The following is a 23,328-nucleotide window of genomic DNA, read 5'->3' on the forward strand; positions in this document are numbered from 1 at the left end:
TTAATTTAATAGAAAGTTTCATTGGAGCATGATCAGAGATGGCTATAATGTCATAATTACAACCAATTACCAATGGAATAAAACAAGAGTCAAAACAAAATCAGTTCTCGAGTAAGAATGATAAACATGAGAAAAATGAAAACTCTTTGTCCTTAGAATGCCGAAATCTCCAAATATCAAAAATTCCATTATCAGTCAAAAAAGAATTAATATAAGTGGCCGACTTATTGGGTAAAGTCTGAGTAGATATAGATCTGTCCAACAAAGGATTTAAACAACAATTAAAGTCACCACCCATTATTAACCTATATTCATTTAGATTAGGTAGAGAAGTAAATAAGGACTTAAAAAAATCGGGATAATCCACATTTGGAGCATAAATATTAACCATAGCAACCTTCTTGTTAATAAGTAACCCAGTAATTAACAAAAATCTACCATTCGGATCCAAAATAATATCGTGTTGGACAAATGCAATAGAGGAGTCAATAAAAATTGAAACTTTCTTTACTTTAGCATTCAAATTCGAATGGTACTGTTGACCCCTCGAAAACCTAAAAAAACGTTGATTGTCCTCTTTCCTCACATGAGTTTCTTGTACAAAAATAATATGTGCATTCAGTCTTTGGAATACTTTGAAAATCTTTTTCCGTTTAATCGGATGGTTTCAGCTATTAGTATTCCAAGAGACAAAATTAATGGTCTGAGCCATATTTCTGAAATCAACCCTTTGGTATATAAAGGGTTAACCAAATTACGAACTCATGCACTCGGAAGAGGAACAAAAATAAGGGGCGGACCCGGAAGTGATGACATCGCGGACATTTTAGTAGTTTAAAATCAGCCCAAATGAAAAAACTAAAAAAAAACTGATAAAAAGAACAATAGATTTAGAAAAAAAATCCACCCCCACCCAAAAAGAGAAAGGCCCTCCCAAGCCTGGAGAAGGCTGGGAAGAAAAAGGAATGAAACTAAATCTACCCCCATATCAGCAGAAGGCAACTCCGTATATAAAGGAAAAAAAGATCCATCCAAACTCCAAAAAAAAAGATCACTATACTAAAACAAACTTCTTAATATAATTGCTAGTAAAAAAATCCCAAGAAGAATATAATCACTAGTAACTTATAAATTGGGTTAAAACCCAAACAAACCAAAAAAATTTAAAATGTGATAAGAAATGCATTATAGGAAGAAGACGAGAGAAAAAAGTGGCGAAATCAAAAAGAAAGCAAAAAATATTTTAGAGAAGAAACAGCCATCTTAGTAAAAAAAAATTCACTTTTGAAGGATTAATAATAATGACCAAAGATAAAGTACAGTGGTTAAAATAAGTAAAATAAAAAGATTAGTACGTCGAAAAAAAATCTTTAATTAGAATATAAAATATAGAGTAAACCTACACCAATAGCCAGAAACAAAAACTGTTTTGTAACGATCAAAATCACTCATTTATTAAAAACGAGAGTCAAGCAGTAAAATAATGTTCATCCAGAAAGCTTCGAGCTTCAGATGTAGAGAGAAAAACATGACGTGGTGCATTCGGAGGCAAGATTCTGAGCTTCGCAGGGTATAAGAGCGCAGGTTTTAGATTTTTCTCATAACATTCGGACATCAGAGGTTTAAAAAGAAGCCTTGCCTTCATTACTTCTGGGCTAAAATCCTCCACTAATCGAATGTCGAATTCTTGGAATTTGACCATACCTAAACGCAGAGCCACACGAATAAGTTGCTCTTTGACATGCACATAATGAAATCAAACAATTACAACCGGTGTTTAGATGAAGAACTCCATGATCGGTGCATAATTCTGTGGGCGCGATCAAGTAACAGAGGACTGTCTGGGAATACAGAAGGGAACACATCCTTTAAAAGTTGAGCAAAATACTTCGAGGGGTCCCCTTGTTCAATACCTTTTGGGAGACCAAGTATGCGTAAGTTCTGTCTTCTGGACCGATTTTTAAAGTCGACACTCTTGGCTTTAAGTGTTTCCACCTGTTTAATCGTCGAAGATAACTTCTGCTCCAGTTTTTCGATTATCAAGTCTCGCTTCCAAGCGTCCTCTTGCAAAGTTGCGATTAGAGCTTGCTGCTGGTTAACTACTGAATCAGTCTTATCCATATAATCCTGAAAAGCCTTTATATCTTGTTTGAAAATTTGTCGTTGTTCAAATTTTTCATTTAAAAGCTCCAATAACATTTCATAAGTCAATTCAGTACGTTTAGGATCGGTCTTTTTTTCCTCTCCGTTCCTGTTAGAATCTTTCCCAGGGTCTCGCCCTTTAGATCTCAAAGCCATTTCTGTACTCATTTCTTCAAAATTCACAATAGACTCTTAAAGAAAAGTCCAAAAAAGTAGCAAGGATCTTTTGGTGTAGGTAGAAGTAAGTTAAATAAGGGTGATCATAGGTTAAGAAAAGTAAAGGTTATGGAGCGAATCTGAAACAGTGCTCACTCCATGAGCGTCTCCTGCTGACCTGAGAGGTCATTTCCAATCCACACAGACTGTGGTCTTCCAGTGAGGAAGTCGAAGATCCAGGCATAGAGTAGATATCCAGCATCTTTTTTATCCTGTTGTGTCAAGGTGCATAATACTAGGCATGCATTTAAGGTGGGGGGTGGGGTTGAGTTCAATGGAGATGAGTGGGGCAAGTTTTTTTTTGCTGGGTGCCTAGAATGTCCTCCGAGGCATGATAGTGGAGGTAGATGCGATAGAGGTGTCTGAGGCTCTTAGGTAGGTACATGAATATGCAAAGGTTCGGGGAATATGGACCATGTGCCGGAAGAAGGGATTAGTTTTAATTGAATTATTACCTTAATTACTTTGGCACAATATTATGAGCCAAAGGACCTGTCCCTATGATCTGCTTTCCAGGTTCTAACCCGTACGCAGGAGATCCATTTAAAATAAAATACCATCATATAAGTTTCAAGAACAGAGATGATTTATATCACTTTTTTGGCCCAGAACAACATTGAGCAAGAATTGAAAGAGGATCACAAATGCTAAATGGACAGTGTTGAAACTGACTTGCCCCAGAAAGGAATGCTGGGTGACTCAAGTGACCAGGCTAGTTCTGAACCCTCAGCAGTGATATAGATACATACTGCACATTGTCACTGCTCAATCAGCAGATGGAAATTTGCTTGGTAAATACATGAATCAATCACTTTGGGTTATTTATCACTCCAAAAGCATCCAGTGTTTGGATTCAGTCAGGTTCATCAGAGGATACAATTATGTTCAGATCAGAACACAATGTTTTGATATTTTGGTATTTTTATATCCAATGTACTACTAAACAAAATCCTCCCATTACATCTGCCCAATTTTGCCACTTATTGAAGGTTTTCAACATTTTAGTAGATTTTTGTGAATTCCAGAGAATTTTTGCACATTGAGAACAAATTGCGGTTTACATCAGATACAAAATTCCTTCTATGCTGTTTTAATAAAGGACTGCAATCTCTACTCTCAGAAAATGTAGCCAGTCACATTCTTCATGCTTTCTTCGAAAAGGCATTTGAAAGTGGAGGGTTTCTCTGATTATCTTGTTGCTTGTTGAGCCATATGGCCCAAGGCTATAGCTTCAGACTCTGATTTACATCCTGCTAACTAGTCTTGATTACAAAAAAGGTTGAACGTGTTGGTTGGCAGCCATATCCTACTCCTCTTTAGTTTTTCACTCTGGTTTAGAGAGCTTCAAACACCAATGAATTCACTACCTGAGACATGTAAAGTTTATTGGACATATGTTCTCCAAGCACTTGTGTAACTGTGTGAACAAATGCAACACACAAAATTATGGAGGAACTCAGCAGGCCAGGCAGCATCAATTTTGGGTACTCCTCTGCATAGCTCCACACTATTACTTGTCCGTATGGTGCATAGTTTCAGATTTAGACATTTTTCCAAGTAACTAATTTACCTGTTGTGAGTTGCATAGTTCAATAGTCATTTTTTTCTCTTGTGTAGTGTTGAATATCTTGATCGGTTCTAAAATATTAATGAAACCAATTATTTCCTTTTTTTCCCAGGAGTTGCTATGCTGACTTTTGCACTTTTCATGTCAGCTAGAATGGGCATCTTTCAAGAAACGTTATATAAGAAGTATGGGAAGCACTCCAAGGAAGCACTGTTCTATAACGTGAGTGCCATTTCTAAACTCACTAATGGCTTGCTTCTGATTTAGGTGATGAGTAAAGAAGAAGATGTTTTGTGTTCTTAAAAGCCTGTTTCTGTAAGCCTGAAGAACCTCATAAGGTCAAGTTTAGAAAAGATAATCAGAGTAATTTGATTCTTAAATGGGAAAAACAACAACTTTAGTTGATATGTTACCACAAATTTGGCCACTAACAACTACTTTAACCGTAAGAAATAGCAAGGTCCGTAATTAATTAGTATAATTTTGTCAGCAGTAATAATTGTAAGAAATCTGCTGTTGGTTGCTACAGTGATATCTGAAATGAAGGCTGGGAAATTTTCAATATCACTTCACCTTTATTAGTGAATTAAGTTCAATATTAATGCAAGCTATGCGACACATGACCATATATTCATGCATAAATGATAGCTACATTGCCCAAGAGACAGCTGTCCTTTTGTGGCATTCAATGTTATGTAAATAATATTGACAAGTTGTTTGCACCGATAGCTTTTGCATAAGCTCTGTCTCATAATGAAAAGATCGGGCAGGAGATTCTGAACTCCCTGTTCAGAATGCAAATCCAGCTGGGGGATGCTGTGGAGAGCTGAGAGAATGCTTTAATCTCAGAATAATCTCTTTTCAGGAGAGCAGTAAGTGGATTCCTATCTACAAATACAATACAAATACTTTATTGTCACCAAACAATTGATACGAGAGCGTACAATCATCACAGTGATATTTGTTTCTGCGCTTCGCGCTCCCTGAATTACAACATCTGCCATGTTGTGTGGATGTAAGATCACCCGATTACCAATTACCCAATTATTAAACGTAGAGTGATTCCCCTCAACTTCTTGACATCAATTAGCTAGATTAGGTGGTTATTCCTTGTGGTATCTTCATGTGCAAAATTTGTACACTGATTGTCGTACATTACATACAGTGGTGCTAGATTGTTTGTGAACCCTATAGAATTTTCTCTTTCTGCATGAATGTGACCTAAAATGTGATCAGATCTTCACCTAAGTCCTAAAACTAGATAAAGTGAACATAATTAAATAAATAACAGAAAAACATTATACTTGCTCATTTATTTATTAGGAAATTGATCCAACATTACACATATTTGTTTTAAGAAGTATGTGAACCTTTACTTTCAGTAACTAGTGTAACCCCTTTGTACAGCAATAGCTTCAACCAAATGTTTCCAGTAACTGTTGATCAGACCTCCATATCAGACTGGAGGAATTTTAGGCCTTTCCTCCTTACAAAACTGCTTCAATTCAGGGATGTTGGTGAGTTTCCTTGCATGAACTGCTTGCTTCGGTTCCTTCCACAACATTTCTATAGAATTAAGGTCAGGACTTTGACTGGGCCATTCCAAAACAACTTTTTCTTCTTTACTGTTGCCTTTCGGATCATTGGCTTGTTGCATTATCCAACTTCTATTAAGCTTCAGGTGACGGACTGCTCCCCTGACATTCTCCTGTAAAAAGTCTTGATACAATTTTGAATTCATTGTTCCCTCAACAATTACAAGCTGTCCAAGCCATGAGGCAATAAAATAGCCCCAAACCATTGATGCTTCATCCACAGTGCTTCACAGGTGGGATGAAGTTTTGGTGTTAGTGCGAAGTGCTATTTTTCCTCCAAACCGTGCAATGCACATTTCTGCCAGAGAAGTTCAACTTTTGTCTCATCTACCCACAGAATATTGTCCCAGAAGAGTTGTAAAACATCCAGGTGGTCTTTTGCAAACTTGAGATGTGCAGCAATTTTTTTTTATTTTGGAGAGTAGTGGTCTCCTCCATGATGTCCTTCCATTAATACTATTATTATTCAGTGTTTTTCTTACAGTGGACACATGAACAGAGACTTTAGCAAGTTCCAGAGATTTCTCCAGGTCCTTTGCTGTTACCCTTGGGTCTTTTTCACCTGCATCAGCACTGCAAGTTGTGCTCTTGGTGTGATCTTTGCAGGATGCCCACTCCTAGGGAGAGTAGCAATAGTACAACAGTACAGACTTTCCTCCATTTGTAGACAATTTCTCTTACTGTGTTCTGATTATCAATCGGGTCTGTAGAAATGCTTTTATAGTCTTTTTCTGCCTTACACATCTCTACAATCCTTCTTCTACAGTCCTCTGAAAATTGTTCTGATCAAGGCATGGTGCATTCTCTCTTAAAAAAGAAATTAGAAAAGCTAAAAGGAGATATGAGGTTGCTTTGGCAAGTAAGATGAAAATAATTCCAAAGGGTTTTTACAGTTATATTAATAGCAAAAGGATAGTGAGGGATAAAATTGGTCCCTTAGAGAATCAGAGTAGACAGCTATGTGTGGAGCCAAAAGAGATGGGGGAGATCTTGAACAATTTCTTTTCTTCAGTATTCACTAAGGAGAAGGATATTGAATTGTGTAAGGTAAGGGAAACAAGTTGGGAAGTTATCGAAACTATAAAGAAGAGGAAGTACTGGCACTTTTAAAGAATATAAAAGTGGATAAGTCTCTGGATCCTGACAGGATATTCCCTAGGACCTTGAGGGAAGTTAGTGTAGAAATAGCAGGGGCTCTGACAGAAATATTTCAAATACCATTAGAAATGGGGATTGTGCCAGAGGATTGACATATGGCTCATGTGGTTCCATTGTTTAAAAAGGGTTTTAAGAGTAAACCTAGCAATTATCAGCCTGTAAGTTTGACGTCAGTGGTGGGTAAATTAATGGAAAGTATTCTTGGAGATGGTATACGTAATTATCTGGATAGACAGGGTCTGATTAGGAACTGTCAACATGGATTTGTGTGTGGAAGGTCACGTTTGACAAATCTTATTGAATTTTTTGAAGAGGTTACTTGGAAAGTTGACGAGGGTAAAGCAGTGGATGTTGTCTATATGGACTTCAGTAAGGCCTTTGACAAGGTTCCACATGGAAGGTTAGTAAATTAGGTATTAATATTGAAGTAGTAAAATGGATTCAACAGTGGCTGGATGGGAAATGCCAGAGAGTAGTGGTGGATAACTGTTTATCAGGTTGGAGGCCGGTGACTAGCAGTGTGCCTCGGGGATCTGTACTGGGTTCAATGTTGTTTGTCATATACATTAATGATCTGGATGATGGGATGGTAAATTGGATTAGTAAGTATGCAGGTGATACTAAGATAGGTGGCATTGCGGATAATGAAGTAGGTTTTCAAAGTTTGCAGAGGGATTTAGGCCAGTTAGAAAAGTGGGCTGAAAGATGGCAGATGGAGTTTAATGCTGATAAGTGTGAGGTGCTACATTTTGGTAGACCTAATCAAAATAGGACATACATGGTAAATGGTAGGGCATTGAGGAATGCAGTAGAACAGAGTAATCTAGGAATAATGGTGCATAGTTCCCTGAAGGTGGAATCTCCTGTGGATAGGGTGGTGAAGAAAGGTTTTGGTATGCTGGCCTTTATAAATCAGAGCATTGAGTATAGGAGTTGGGATGTAATGTTAAAATTGTACAAGGCATTGGTAAGGCCAAATTTGGAGTATTGTGTGCAGTTCTGGACACTGAATTATAGGAAAGATGTCAACAAAATAGAGAGAGTACAGAGGAGATTTACTAGAATGTTACCTGGGTTTCAGCACCCAAGTTACAGAGAAAGGTTGAACAAGTTAGGTCTTTATTCTTTGGAGCGTAGAAGGTTGAGGGGGGACTTGATAGAGGTATTTAAAATTATGAGGGGGATAGATCGAGTTGACATGGATAGGCTATTTCCATTGAGAGTAGGGGAGATTCAAACAAGAGGACATGAGTTAAGAGTTAAGGGGCAAAAGTTTAGGGGTAACTCGAGGGGAAACTTCTTTACTCAGAGAGTGGTAGCTGTGTGGAACAAGCTTCCAATAGAAGTGGTAGAGGCAGGTTCAGTGTTGTCATTTAAAAAAAAAATTGGATAGGTATATGGACAGGAAAGGAATTGAGTGTTATGGGCTGAGTGCAGGTAGGTGGGACTAGGTGAGAGTAAGCATTTGGCACGGACTAGAAGGGTCGAGATGGCCTCTTTCTGTGCTGTAATTGTTATATGGTTATATAATCAGATCTTTCTTGAGAAGAGCAAGCTCTGACTTTGTAGGGCAGGGCACCTCTACAACCCACACCTCCAGTCTCATCTCATTGATTGGAACAACTGACTCCAAATAACTTTTGCAGAAGGTGTTACCCCAGAGGTTCACATGCTTTTTCCAACAACTGTGTGTAATATTGGACCTTTTTTTTCCTCAATTAATAAATTAACAAGTATAATGATTTTGTGTTATTTAATTGAGTTCTCTATCTCGTGAAGATCTGATCACATTTCAGGTCATGTTTATGCAGAAATAGAGAAAATGCTACAGGGTTCACAAACTTTTTAGCAGCACTGTAAGTGATCATAGGTCATAATCACTTTGGGCCACCAAGGAATCCTTGGCAATATGTCGCTAGTATTGTAATGGAAGATCTTTTTGTACAGCTTCAGACATTTTGTCACCATTCAGTTTTTGTCTTTTACAAACCAATATTATGTATATTCTCAAAAGAACGTGAAATGTGCTCTCAATTTTCACTCAGGCTACTCCCAACGCTCTGCTACTAATTCAGATTTGGATGCTGAATCTCCTTTAATCAACTGTTGTCTTCTTTTCCACTCAGCATTTCCTGCCATTACCTGCCTTCCTCTTGTTTACCTCAGACATCTACAATCATGGAATCCTCTTCAGCCAGTCCAGTGAGTGCCTTTTAAAAATTTCTATAGCATACTGCACTTGCATTTAGAAAACAAAATAATACTTGCAAAATGAATCAGGATGGCTTCATTAAAGGGACAATTTTGAATAGAGCTAATGTTAGAAGTTGAATTGGGCATCTTATTAGCAGGTTTCCTAATCCCAATCTGAAGCGCTGGGAAGACGGTGGAGAGAAATTAGAACATCAGTGAGAAAGAAAATTGAAGAACAAAACCATGCCTGAGTAGACCCAACCAAGATTGGGAATGAGTTACAGGCCGGAATCAAATCTGAAGTGACAGAGTTATTCCCATATCAAATGATACTGGGAGTAACTTGCAAGTTAACAATTTATTATTGGACCCCAGTGATAGAAACAAGTATTAATATGGAGACTCAAGAATTCAAATTAGATGGTCTCTATATAGTTTAATGGATACCATAATATGGGTAATAATTGGCTGTTTTGTTGATGTTAGATCATGTTTAAATGCCCTGCACCCCTTCATTTTCACCTGAAAATAACATGAGTTCAGAAAGAGGGTTTGTGAAGTTACAAAATGATTTTGTTAGCAGAAGCAGGGTGTGTTTTTCCATATCACTGATGTCCAAAATTGTTCCTAAGTTCCGTTAACGAATTCCAGAGAGGTTTAGTTTTATCCAAAGAATAGTTAGAATCTGCAGCTATATGTAGGTGAAGCAAATTTCAGAAATGCACTTAAGGAGTCACCAAATAACTTAATGAGGGCAAAAGAAATAAAAATGTACTGATGAGTTAAATGATGTGATGTATGAGGATGCTCATTTGGTGTGTAAACTCTAGCAAAGACTGTTTGCAAAATGCTTGTTTATGCTGTAAAATTCTGTGTAATCTTATGTGATTTATGTTTCACGTACTGCTTGAAACATCGTATGCATTGTACCGTCTGAAACGTGGTGTATGTGTCGTCCGGTCTGAAACGTGGTGTATGTGTCGTCCGGTCTGAAACGTGGTGTATGTGTCGTCCGGTCTGAAACGTGGTGTACGGGTCGTCCGGTCTGAAACGTGGTGTACGGGTCGTCCCGTCTGAAACGTGGTGTACGTGTCGTCCCGTCTGAAACGTGGTGTACGTGTCGTCCGGTCTGAAACGTGGTGTATGTGTCGTCCGGTCTGAAACGTGGTGTATGTGTCGTCCCGTCTGAAACGTGGTGTATGTGTCGTCCCGTCTGAAACGTGGTGTATGTGTCGTCCCGTCTGAAACGTGGTGTATGTGTCGTCCGGTCTGAAACGTGGTGTATGGATCGTCCGGTCTGAAACGTGGTGTATGTGTTGTCCGGTCTGAAACGTGGTGTATGTGTCGTCCGGTCTGAAACGTGGTGTATGTGTCGTCCCGTCTGAAACGTGGTGTATGTGTCGTCCCGTCTGAAACGTGGTGTATGTGTCGTCCGGTCTGAAACGTGGTGTATGTGTCGTCCGGTCTGAAACGTGGTGTATGTGTCGTCCGGTCTGAAACGTGGTGTATGGGTTGTCCCGTCTGATACGTGGTGTATGTGTCGTCCCGTCTGAAACGTGGTGTATTGGTCCTCCCGTCTGAAACGTGGTGTATTGGTCCTCCCGTCTGAAACGTGGTGTATGTGTCGTCCAGTCTGAAACGTGGTGTATGTGTCCTCCCGTCTGAAACGTGGTGTATGTGTCGTCCCGTCTGAAACGTGGTGTATGGATCGTCCCGTCTGAAACGTGGTGTATGTGTCGTCCCGTCTGAAACGTGGTGTATGGGTCGTCCCGTCTGAAACGTGGTGTATGTGTCGTCCCGTCTGAAACGTGGTGTATGTGTCGTCCCGTCTGAAACGTGGTGTATGTGTCGTCCCGTCTGAAACGTGGTGTATGTGTCGTCCCGTCTGAAACGTGGTGTACGTGTCGTCCCGTCTGAAACGTGGTGTACGTGTCGTCCGGTCTGAAACGTGGTGTACGTGTCGTCCGGTCTGAAACGTGGTGTACGGGTCGTCCGGTCTGAAACGTGGTGTACGTGTCGTCCGGTCTGAAACGTGGTGTACGTGTCGTCCGGTCTGAAACGTGGTGTATGTGTCGTCCGGTCTGAAACGTGGTGTATGTGTCGTCCGGTCTGAAACGTGGTGTATGGGTCGTCCGGTCTGAAACGTGGTGTATGTGTCGTCCGGTCTGAAACGTGGTGTATGTGTCGTCCGGTCTGAAACGTGGTGTATGTGTCGTCCGGTCTGAAACGTGGTGTATGTGTCGTCCCGTCTGAAACGTGGTGTATGTGTCGTCCCGTCTGAAACGTGGTGTATGTGTCGTCCCGTCTGAAACGTGGTGTACGTGTCGTCCGGTCTGAAACGTGGTGTATGTGTCGTCCGGTCTGAAACGTGGTGTACGTGTCGTCCGGTCTGAAACGTGGTGTACGTGTCGTCCGGTCTGAAACGTGGTGTACGTGTCGTCCGGTCTGAAACGTGGTGTACGTGTCGTCCGGTCTGAAACGTGGTGTACGGGTCGTCCGGTCTGAAACGTGGTGTACGGGTCGTCCGGTCTGAAACGTGGTGTACGTGTCGTCCGGTCTGAAACGTGGTGTATGTGTCGTCCGGTCTGAAACGTGGTGTATGGGTCGTCCGGTCTGAAACGTGGTGTATGGGTCGTCCGGTCTGAAACGTGGTGTATGGGTCGTCCGGTCTGAAACGTGGTGTATGTGTCGTCCGGTCTGAAACGTGGTGTACGTGTCGTCCGGTCTGAAACGTGGTGTATTGGTCCTCCCGTCTGAAACGTGGTGTACGGATCGTCCGGTCTGAAACGTGGTGTATGTGTCGTCCGGTCTGAAACGTGGTGTATGTGTCGTCCGGTCTGAAACGTGGTGTATGTGTCGTCCGGTCTGAAACGTGGTGTATGGGTCGTCCCGTCTGAAACGTGGTGTATGTGTCGTCCGGTCTGAAACGTGGTGTATGTGTCGTCCGGTCTGAAACGTGGTGTATGTGTCGTCCGGTCTGAAACGTGGTGTATGTGTCGTCCGGTCTGAAACGTGGTGTATGTGTCGTCCGGTCTGAAACGTGGTGTATGTGTCGTCCCGTCTGAAACGTGGTGTATGTGTCGTCCCGTCTGAAACGTGGTGTATGGATCGTCCCGTCTGAAACGTGGTGTATGTGTCGTCCGGTCTGAAACGTGGTGTATGGATCGTCCGGTCTGAAACGTGGTGTACGTGTCGTCCGGTCTGAAACGTGGTGTACGTGTCATCCGGTCTGAAACGTGGTGTACGTGTCGTCCGGTCTGAAACGTGGTGTACGTGTCGCCCGGTCTGAAACGTGGTGTACGTGTCGTCCGGTCTGAAACGTGGTGTATGGATCGTCCGGTCTGAAACGTGGTGTATGTGTCGTCCGGTCTGAAACGTGGTGTATGTGTCGTCCCGTCTGAAACGTGGTGTATGTGTCGTCCGGTCTGAAACGTGGTGTATGGATCGTCCGGTCTGAAACGTGGTGTATGGGTCGTCCGGTCTGAAACGTGGTGTATGTGTCGTCCCGTCTGAAACGTGGTGTATGTGTCGTCCGGTCTGAAACGTGGTGTATGTGTCGTCCGGTCTGAAACGTGGTGTATTGGTCGTCCCGTCTGAAACGAGGTGTATGTGTCGTCCGGTCTGAAACGTGGTGTATGGATCGTCCGGTCTGAAACGTGGTGTATGTGTCGTCCGGTCTGAAACGTGGTGTACGTGTTGTCCCGTCTGAAACGTGGTGTATGTGTCGTCCCGTCTGAAACGTGGTGTATGGATCGTCCCGTCTGAAACGTGGTGTATGTGTCGTCCCGTCTGAAACGTGGTGTATGGGTCGTCCCGTCTGAAACGTGGTGTATGTGTCGTCCCGTCTGAAACGTGGTGTATGTGTCGTCCCGTCTGAAACGTGGTGTATGTGTCGTCCCGTCTGAAACGTGGTGTATGTGTCGTCCCGTCTGAAACGTGGTGTACGTGTCGTCCCGTCTGAAACGTGGTGTACGTGTCGTCCGGTCTGAAACGTGGTGTACGTGTCGTCCGGTCTGAAACGTGGTGTACGGGTCGTCCGGTCTGAAACGTGGTGTACGTGTCGTCCGGTCTGAAACGTGGTGTACGTGTCGTCCGGTCTGAAACGTGGTGTATGTGTCGTCCGGTCTGAAACGTGGTGTATGTGTCGTCCGGTCTGAAACGTGGTGTATGGGTCGTCCGGTCTGAAACGTGGTGTATGTGTCGTCCGGTCTGAAACGTGGTGTATGTGTCGTCCGGTCTGAAACGTGGTGTATGTGTCGTCCGGTCTGAAACGTGGTGTATGTGTCGTCCCGTCTGAAACGTGGTGTATGTGTCGTCCCGTCTGAAACGTGGTGTATGTGTCGTCCCGTCTGAAACGTGGTGTACGTGTCGTCCGGTCTGAAACGTGGTGTATGTGTCGTCCGGTCTGAAACGTGGTGTACGTGTCGTCCGGTCTGAAACGTGGTGTACGTGTCGTCCGGTCTGAAACGTGGTGTACGTGTCGTCCGGTCTGAAACGTGGTGTACGTGTCGTCCGGTCTGAAACGTGGTGTACGGGTCGTCCGGTCTGAAACGTGGTGTACGGGTCGTCCGGTCTGAAACGTGGTGTACGTGTCGTCCGGTCTGAAACGTGGTGTATGTGTCGTCCGGTCTGAAACGTGGTGTATGGGTCGTCCGGTCTGAAACGTGGTGTATGGGTCGTCCGGTCTGAAACGTGGTGTATGGGTCGTCCGGTCTGAAACGTGGTGTATGTGTCGTCCGGTCTGAAACGTGGTGTACGTGTCGTCCGGTCTGAAACGTGGTGTATTGGTCCTCCCGTCTGAAACGTGGTGTACGGATCGTCCGGTCTGAAACGTGGTGTATGTGTCGTCCGGTCTGAAACGTGGTGTATGTGTCGTCCGGTCTGAAACGTGGTGTATGTGTCGTCCGGTCTGAAACGTGGTGTATGGGTCGTCCCGTCTGAAACGTGGTGTATGTGTCGTCCGGTCTGAAACGTGGTGTATGTGTCGTCCGGTCTGAAACGTGGTGTATGTGTCGTCCGGTCTGAAACGTGGTGTATGTGTCGTCCGGTCTGAAACGTGGTGTATGTGTCGTCCGGTCTGAAACGTGGTGTATGTGTCGTCCCGTCTGAAACGTGGTGTATGTGTCGTCCCGTCTGAAACGTGGTGTATGGATCGTCCCGTCTGAAACGTGGTGTATGTGTCGTCCGGTCTGAAACGTGGTGTATGGATCGTCCGGTCTGAAACGTGGTGTACGTGTCGTCCGGTCTGAAACGTGGTGTACGTGTCATCCGGTCTGAAACGTGGTGTACGTGTCGTCCGGTCTGAAACGTGGTGTACGTGTCGCCCGGTCTGAAACGTGGTGTACGTGTCGTCCGGTCTGAAACGTGGTGTATGGATCGTCCGGTCTGAAACGTGGTGTATGTGTCGTCCGGTCTGAAACGTGGTGTATGTGTCGTCCCGTCTGAAACGTGGTGTATGTGTCGTCCGGTCTGAAACGTGGTGTATGGATCGTCCGGTCTGAAACGTGGTGTATGGGTCGTCCGGTCTGAAACGTGGTGTATGTGTCGTCCCGTCTGAAACGTGGTGTATGTGTCGTCCGGTCTGAAACGTGGTGTATGTGTCGTCCGGTCTGAAACGTGGTGTATTGGTCGTCCCGTCTGAAACGAGGTGTATGTGTCGTCCGGTCTGAAACGTGGTGTATGGATCGTCCGGTCTGAAACGTGGTGTATGTGTCGTCCGGTCTGAAACGTGGTGTACGTGTTGTCCCGTCTGAAACGTGGTGTATGGGTCGTCCCGTCTGAAACGTGGTGTACGTGTCGTCCGGTCTGAAACGTGGTGTACGTGTCGTGTCGTCTGAAACGTGGTGTACGTGTCGTCCGGTCTGAAACGTGGTGTATGGATCGTCCGGTCTGAAACGTGGTGTATGGATCGTCCGGTCTGAAACGTGGTGTATGGGTCCTCCCGTCTGAAACGTGGTGTATGGGTCCTCCCGTCTGAAACGTGGTGTATGTGTCGTCCCGTCTGAAACGTGTATGTGTCGTCCCGTCTGAAACGTGGTGTATGTGTCGTCCCGTCTGAAACGTGGTGTATGTGTCGTCCCGTCTGAAACGTGGTGTACGTGTCGTCCGGTCTGAAACGTGGTGTACGTGTCGTCCGGTCTGAAACGTGGTGTACGTGTCGTCCGGTCTGAAACGTGGTGTATTGGTCCTCCCGTCTGAAACGTGGTGTACGTGTCGTCCCGTCTGAAACGTGGTGTACGGGTCGTCCGGTCTGAAACGTGGTGTATGGATCGTCCGGTCTGAAACGTGGTGTATGGATCGTCCCGTCTGAAACGTGGTGTATGGATTGTGACACTTGTGTTTTTTTTCCCCTCATTTCATAGAATCGATTGAACTTGTACCCCTGGGACTAACCATACCGGTTATGTGGTTTTACCTCATAATGAATGTTCTAACTCAGTATCCTTTTCAATATTTAATATTCATTGTGATACTGTGGCAACTGCCTTTGGTCAGAGGAGGATATCTCCACTTAGAATGCATTCGGTTTTGAACGGTATAGCAAGATGATGGAAATGACAATAAAATGGTAGGTTTTGTCAGTGATTTGCAGTGAAAATGAAATGCCACATCATTTCTCTCCCACCCCTTAAGTTACTTTGGTGATGATGTAAATGTGATGAATTGTGACTTCATAGTCCCCAAACCTTTCAACATTTTTTAGGTAGAAGGCAAATTTGGCGGCAGGTGCCATATTTCACTTTCCTTTGAACAGTTTCTGTTATGTCCATGATACTTTGTTGCTGATGGTCCCTGCTTCCCATCTCAAGTTCTGACCAGAAACAGAACTTCATTCCATTGTCCCCTCCCCATGTATTGTGGCCATTTAGATTGAACAAAACAAAGTGTATCCTTTCCCTTAATGTCTCTTGGGGAAAAAAAGAATGCTGTTTCATATCTTTAACTTTGTCCTTTCAGATATGTTTGCATTCGTGGTGTGTTTATTTTGACAACAGAGTGCACATCTTTAACAGTTACGCTCGTTGTGACACTTCGCAAGTTTATCAGTCTGATCTTCTCCATAATTTACTTCAAGAACCCCTTCACTTTCTGGCACTGGATTGGAACATCAGTGGTCTTTGTTGGAACACTCACTTATGCTGAAGTTTGGAAGACTTTCAAGCCACTCCTGTATGGAAAGAGGAAGGAGGACTAGTTTATCCCTGGGGAATAAGTTGAGATCCAGAGTGGTTATGTAGGATGCCCGCTGATTTAGTGGAGACTGGATGGTCTTCAGGTATTCCTTCAGAAAACTTTCTTTTTTGGAAAGTTGGCATTTATCCTGGAGAATAAATTGAATTGTTTCTTTCCTGTGAAACCCTTTTTTGTCTGCTCCCTCCCATTTCTGAACTTTAAACCAGGTAAGTGTGTAAGTGGTGCTTAAAACAGATCTGTTGTCAAAAAGACACAGAACCATATGAATTATAGCTGAAATTATGCTTTGAAGTTGAAATAATACGTGTATGTATAAAACATTGATCCTTTTATTGCATTTTTAGTAAAAATTAATTGCTTTAATTGTTGGTTCTGTGCTGGGTTAAAACTTTGAGGGACCGGATGGCACTGTGAGTTTAATGCACTGGCTCAAGAACTGTGACATAGATCCATATCTATGTAAGAGCAATTGGGATGTTTATGGCTTTGAAACATATCAAGTTATAAAATAGGAGATTTTATATTTTTTTAAAAATCCTGATCTATTGAGATGTGAAGAGGATCTATTATCTAGAAGAGCAAAAGAAATAGGAGGAGTTGGCCTTTTGGCCTGCCAAGTCAGTACCCCCATATTCCTTAATTACTTCAATATTGATTGCTTTAATATGGTGAGCTACCTTAAGTGGAGAATTAAATATTGAGATTTTTGGGATGATTTGATTTCTTTCAGGAAATAAATTTCAGTTGATAAAGCCTGTGGGAATATGGGGTCACTGCTTATAACCATGAGAGTTTTACTTGGTAGGATAACTGTTAAAGTGTATGTATAATATCAATTCTGGTGTTATTACCAGAACAACTATGAAGGACTAAATGGAAATTTTTGGTTTAATATTCCTATAATATATATTTCCTCCAATATATAACAGATTCGGGTGCAAAGAAGTTCTAAACACTTAGAAGGGCATTTTTGATGTTGTGGTCAGTAGTTTTGTACTTTGTGGCATGTCGGGCGGCACCCTTACAGTTTCTTTAGCAGTTTGTCTAATTTTTACAAGGCCAACTTGCTAGCTCAATGCTCAACCCAGCATGGATGGAAAGTGTGCAAGGAGGTGGCTAGATTTGAAAACAGGTCCACTTGCCTTGAAGTCCAGCTGGCGGCAGTTTATATTTGTATGCTCTCCATTAGTATATCACAACTCACTAGTGTGTTCACAATAGTGTTTTTAAACAGAAACTTTCACCAGTCCTGAAGAGATACTGGTGGAGGTGACCAAAAGGTTGGCTAAAGTCTTCAGATTCATCTTAAGGGATGAAGAGAGTTGGGATATGGGAATGGGTAAAGTCATAGGATCATTGTGAAGGGAGAAGAGAGGTTGAAAGGTGGAAGGAAAGAATTTCAGAGCTTAGTGGCTGCAGTAAGTTACTCATGTAGTTATTAAGTTTGGGAGTGATTACAAGATCAGAATTAGAGAAAAATTACAGGTAATTGAAGGTCTGGTGGAAATTAAAGAAGGGGCAAAGGTGGCTTGGACAAATTTGAAAGCCAGAATGATTGTTAAATTCACAGTTAGCCAGGGAGCAATGGTTCTTATAAAGAAAGGTTAGATAGGCTGTATCTGCTGGAGTTTAAAACATACAAGAAGTTGAGGGGTCTTGACAGGCTGGGTTTAGAGAGAATGTTTCCCTTTTGTAAGAGGATTTAGGTCTAGGAGTCACTGTTTAACAACAGAGATGCTCATTTAACACAGGATTAGGCAAAAAATTATTTTGAGGTTTGTGAGTCTTTGGAACTCTTCAAAAGGCAATACAAGTGGGATCAATGAATATTTTTAAGGCAGATCAACAAGGGTATATGAGGTTACTGTGGACAGACTGGAATGCGAAGTTGAGGTTATGGTCAGATCAGCCACGATGGTGGAGCACCCGTGAGGAGCCAAAGAGGCCAAACACAATTATAACGTGTTACATGTATGCAAGCATGAGGGTGATAGCAGGATATGGGTAGCAGAATTTTGGATGACATTAAATTTAAGATAATAGAAAGAAGAATGCCAGTTTGTAGGATGTTGGAATAATCAGTCCTGGAATTAACAGTGATGTGGATGAAAATTTTTGGGAGCAGATCAGCTGATTCAGGCATGGAGTTGGGTATGTTACGGAGATGGAAATCAAAAGTCCCTAAGTTCCATACTCCAAAGTTATAGGAAAAGTCTGTTGAAGTTTTGGATTGTTGCCAGGAAGTTGGATTAAGTCAGGATCAGTGTTATTTTTGCTGATTATGTTGTTATGAGTTCTGCAATAGCAGTTCACTGCAATACATTTTTATTCCTATAAATTACCATAACAATATATTTAAAAGTAAATATAGCAGAGAGCAAAATAGCGAGGCAGTGTGTATGGGTTCATGGACTGTTCAGAAATTTGATGGCGGAGGGGAAGAAGCTGCTCCCAAAGTAGGTGTTCCTCCTCCCTGATGGTAGTAATTAGCAGAGGGCATGGCCTGAACGATGAGGATCTCTCACAATAGATGCCACCGCCTTAAGGTATCACCTTTGTTGATGTTCTCTGGTGGGGAGGCCAGTGCCCTTGGAGCTGATTGAGTTTGCAGCCTTTTGCAGCTTTTTCAGGTTCAATGTTATCGGCACCTGCGTACCAGTTTGATAAATGCAGCCAGTCATGTGCTCTCCACAATACATCTGTAGAAATTTGGTGGCGTACCAAATCTCCACAAACTCCTCATGAAATATTCTGGCATCCCTTCTTCATAATTGCATCAATATGCTGGGCCCAGGATAGATCTTCAGAGATGCTGACACTAATGAACTTGATTGAAGCTGCTCACCTTGCCACTGCTGACCCCCCCTTGATGAAAACTTGTGTGATCTCCCCATTTCTCCTTCTGGCTGAACAACAGAGTTGTGGCAGGAAATAAACACTGTGGCTTCAGCCTTCCCAGTATTTGGCTGGAGGAAATTTCAGGGCAACCATTCCTGTAGATCAGGCATTCTGATAAATTAGAGTAATTGGTGTCCTCCCTAACACATGGAAAAGTTCTTGGGTGAATGGATAAAAAGTAGAAGGTCACCTAAGAATTGGACAGTTTGGGTGAGGATGTAAGCATCAGGAGATCCAACAAGAGAATCCATTCTGGGTGATTCTCAGATCGATGCATAGAAATAGGTGAACAGAACCCCACCTTGCTGAGTAGTAGTGAAGAGGTAGTTTAGAATGTTAGTATGGCGAGGCACATCAGAACCTGTGGACAGGGCCACAGAAATATGGACTCAGGGTAGCAGACACCTCCTCTTTCCAGTTTCGTATTTTAATTAAAAAGCTGAACACTAATGCAACTGTAATGTTATGAGGACTGAGACGGCTATGCGAAGGTGGGAAGCTGCCTACCTGGCAGCTACTGCACTTCAAAAGTAATTCATTAGGTGAAAAACTTCAAAGTATTTCCCTGGAAATGAACAATATCTGTAAACAGGCTGGTGTCTTCAGAAGTGCTGACACTTGAGATTTTATTAATTATTTATTGATTTCTTTTCTGTTTAATATGAGCAATTTGCTGGAATGGAAAACGATTATACGCTCTATCACTCTCCATCTCCCCGGTGAATCTTGCAAGTAAAATAATATAAAATCAGTAACCGAAGAGTGATGGCACAACTGTATTTTCTGGCTCTTTAGTTACTGTGACCAATGTGATTTGAAAGTGCTGTCAGGGAACATTTTTATATATAAAATCACCTGCTGCACCAGTCATTGGAGTAATTGGGGAGGGAGGCCTTATTTATGATATCAAACTAAGGCAACTTTTGCACATCATTGACTGCCCCTAGCAGTAAAAATTTAACACATTACTTTAGAGTACGCAATAAAAGTTCTTAACATTTACACCTCTGGAACAGTTTAGTGGAAGAGTTTTTGCCTTTATAGAGCTATTAAAAGTATTGTATATTGCTTTTAGAGGGTGCCTGATTTAAAGTGTGTGCAGTGATTAGACCTCTGATACAAGATCAGTATCTGAGTATTCTGCTGAAGATTGTGACTTCCATCAATAAAATGCATTCTTTTCCATTTCCTCCTTCTGTTTGTGCCTGTCTAACATGTTGGCATCCTGTCTCATTTGGTCTTGTTTTTCAAGTCCTAAGCCCATGAGATAACACAGTATTATTTTTTCTTTGTAATCTGTGTTTCATCCATGGACCATCCGCTTCCCAAACAATTTTGCTTGTAGTCCACTTATATACAGAAGGGTGGATGGGAGTTTTAGAATATCCAAATTATTATTGTGTGTAGTTTTGGACTCCTTATTTGAGAAAGGATCTACTGACATTGGAGAGGGTTCAGAGAAGATTCATAAGAATGATTCCAGGAACGAAAGGGTTACCATATGAGGAACATCTGGCAGCTCTTGGGCTGTATTCTCTGGAGTTCAGGAGAATGAGGGGGGATCTCACAGAAACATTCCAAATCTTAAAAGGCTTGAACAGATTAGATACAGCAAAGTTTTTCCCATGGTAGGGGATTCGAAGACAAGAGGGCACATGTTCAGGATTGAAGGACGCCCATTTACAACAGAGATGTGGAAAAATTACTGTAGTCAGAGGGTGGTAAATCGGTGGAATTTGTTGCCACGAGTGGCTGTGGAGACCAAGTCACTGAGTGTATCTAAGGCAGAGATAGATAGGTTCTTGATTAGGCAGGGCATCAAAGGGTATGGGGTGAAAGCAGGGGACTGGGGATGACTGGAAGAATTGAATTAGCCCATGATTGAATAGTAGGGCAGATTCGATGGGCCAAATGTCCTACTTCTGCTCTGATATCTTATGGTCATATATCTGGATCTTTTGCAAGTGTCTCTCAGAGATTTGTTTGGTGGTTTGGATACAGCTGGTCTTGGCTTCTTCACCTACAAGTGAAAACTAGGTTGGATCAAAATCTACTTTTGAATTGTGAAGTAATTCCACAGAAGACTTTATAATAAGGGTGGTTAAATTACATGTTTATACAACTGATTAATTACAATGACTTTCAAAATTTTTTAAGAGGAACTAAAATTGTATTTCACTCAACTTTGGATTCTGCTTTGACTTCATCTTACAGGAATTGACAATGACAGGTATGCAGTTGTCTGACAATGTAGACTTGCATTGAGTCTAGATGTAGTTGCTGTACTGGCAGATTTAAGACCACCTGCATGAGATCGATGACCTTGATAGAAAGGATTATTTTCCCACGTTAAATTGGGTGATTTGAACCTCATTTCTTAAGGTCAAATGAGGCTCCACACTGGTAGCATGGGACCAGACTTTTATCACCTCTGACTAATCTACACATTTTGATTCCTGTAATCTGCCAAGCCTCTTATGTATACCTTTTGTCCAATCCTACTTTTTATTGTAGCTTAACTATTAACATTATTAACATTAACTATTCAGTCCTGCTCTGGAATTCTCTCCCTAACTCTAATGTTCCCTCAAAACACTGAGACTTTGTCTATGTTTAGAGCAAGTTGTTGTTTTCATTAATGTAGATATGACTTAAATAATCAGAAGAATGAAAGTATAATCTTTAATGTTGGTATTGCAGAAACAGATCTGGACTAGGTAAACTTTCATTTCAAATTACACAATGTTTCCTTTGAATTAAATGGGATTTCAGCAGTTGTCCGGCCTGATGGAATTTCAGGTAGAACAGGCTTAATGTTGAATCCAAGTCGGTAAGAAGGAGACTCAATGGTTGGGGCTAAATGACTCTTGGACAGGGGTTGTAATTCCATAGTGGGTTCGGGCTTAGCAATTTCTTCTCGTTTGTGAACAGTATCTCCAGCACCTGCATGAACATTGAACATAATTTAATAATTGAGCATCTTGTAAGGAAAAAATGTCAAGAAAACATTTTGGTGACCCTGTCCATTCTTCCCTCTACTTCCTCTTCCATTAACTGGACAGGTATAGATTTCTGTTTCTACTCACCATTGGACATGGCCGTGGTACAGTGATGGATGTGACTTCAGAAATTCAGACAATGGTAATATAGACCATAGTACTGTACAGCAGAGAAATAGGCCTTTTGGCCCAAAATGTTGAGCTGAACCAGCAAATAAAAAAACAAATACTGATCCCTCCTACCAACACCATATCCATAACCCTCCATCTACCTCACATCCCTAAATGTCTCTTAAAAGCCTCTAATGTACGTGCCTCTACCAGCTTACCAGGCAGCAGATTCCAAGCATCCACCACTCTGAGTAAAAAACTTACCCCTTTGAATCTACCTTCTCTCATCTTCATATCATGCCCTCTGATATTAGACATTTCAACCCTGGGAAACAGATACTCCCTGTAAACTCTATCTATGCCTCTCATAATCTTATAAACCCTTTATCCGTCCTCCCCTCAGCGAAAACAACCCAAGTTTGTCCAGCCTCTCGTAATTGCACATGCCCGCTAAACCAGGCAGCATCATGGTAAACCTCTTCTGCACCCTCTCCAAAGCCTGAACATCCTTCCTATAGTGGGGCAACCAGAACTATATGCAATACTCCATAGAATCATAGGGCCAAAGGGGACAGAGAAATAGGTCATAGTCAGGAGAGGGAAGGGGAAGAGTCAGGTACTAGAGAGTATATGAGTGCAGGGATTAAGGTAGAAGGACAAAGGCATGATGCTAAGAGTTCTGAGTTGATGAGGATGGACAGGCAGGGGACGAAACATAATTGTAGTCAGTTAAAGGGGTTGAAATGTGTCTATTTCAATGCTAGGAGTATTAGGAACAAGGAGGATGAACTTAGAGCATGGATTAGTACGTGGAACTACGATGTTGTGGCCGTACTGAAACTTGGTTGGAGGAAGGGCAGGATTGGATGATGCAGGTCCCGGGGTTCAGGTGTTTTAAAAGGAATAGGATGGGAGGTAGAAAAGGGAGGGGGGAGTGTCATTGCTGTTCAGGGATAGTATCACGGCTATAGAAAGGGAGGACGCTGCAGAGGGAGTGTCCACTGAGTTGGTCTGGGTGGAAGTCAGAAATAGGAAGGGATCAATCACTGTGTTGGGAGTAGTCTGTAGGCCCCCAAATAGCCCTCGGGACACTGAGGGGCAGATAAGTAGGCAGATTTTAGAATGGTGCACAAAATACAGGGTAGTAGTTATGGGTGACTTCAACTTCCCTCATATTGACTGGCAGCTCCTGAGGGCAAGGGCGATAGATGGGGCTGAATTTGTCAGGTGTGTTCAAGAAGGATTCCTGACACAG

General features: G+C 42.4%; 2 protein-coding genes across 5 annotated transcripts in view; one reads left to right on the top strand and one right to left on the bottom strand.

Annotated features, from left to right (window-relative positions):
- The window catches only part of slc35b4 (solute carrier family 35 member B4), a 50,519-nt gene extending 29,037 nt beyond the window's left edge, over positions 1-21,482 (top strand). Inside the window, exons 7-10 of the mRNA XM_059987072.1 lie at positions 4,038-4,147; positions 8,805-8,880; positions 15,234-15,309; positions 15,829-21,482. Coding sequence (XP_059843055.1) covers positions 4,038-4,147; positions 8,805-8,880; positions 15,234-15,309; positions 15,829-16,066 — 500 coding nt within the window. The 3' untranslated portion in view covers positions 16,067-21,482. The remainder of the gene's footprint in view (positions 1-4,037; positions 4,148-8,804; positions 8,881-15,233; positions 15,310-15,828) is intronic.
- Positions 21,483-21,619: 137 nt separating this feature from the next.
- The window catches only part of LOC132403617 (leucine-rich repeat and guanylate kinase domain-containing protein-like), a 124,038-nt gene continuing 122,329 nt past the window's right edge, over positions 21,620-23,328 (bottom strand). For all 4 annotated transcript variants that reach the window (XM_059987068.1, XM_059987067.1, XM_059987070.1 and 1 more), the window contains one exon: positions 21,620-21,906. In XM_059987068.1, coding sequence (XP_059843051.1) covers positions 21,689-21,906 — 218 coding nt within the window. In that variant the 3' untranslated portion in view covers positions 21,620-21,688. The remainder of the gene's footprint in view (positions 21,907-23,328) is intronic.

This window comes from Hypanus sabinus, chromosome 13, assembly GCF_030144855.1.
Source record: "Hypanus sabinus isolate sHypSab1 chromosome 13, sHypSab1.hap1, whole genome shotgun sequence".
NCBI lineage: Eukaryota > Metazoa > Chordata > Chondrichthyes > Myliobatiformes > Dasyatidae > Hypanus > Hypanus sabinus.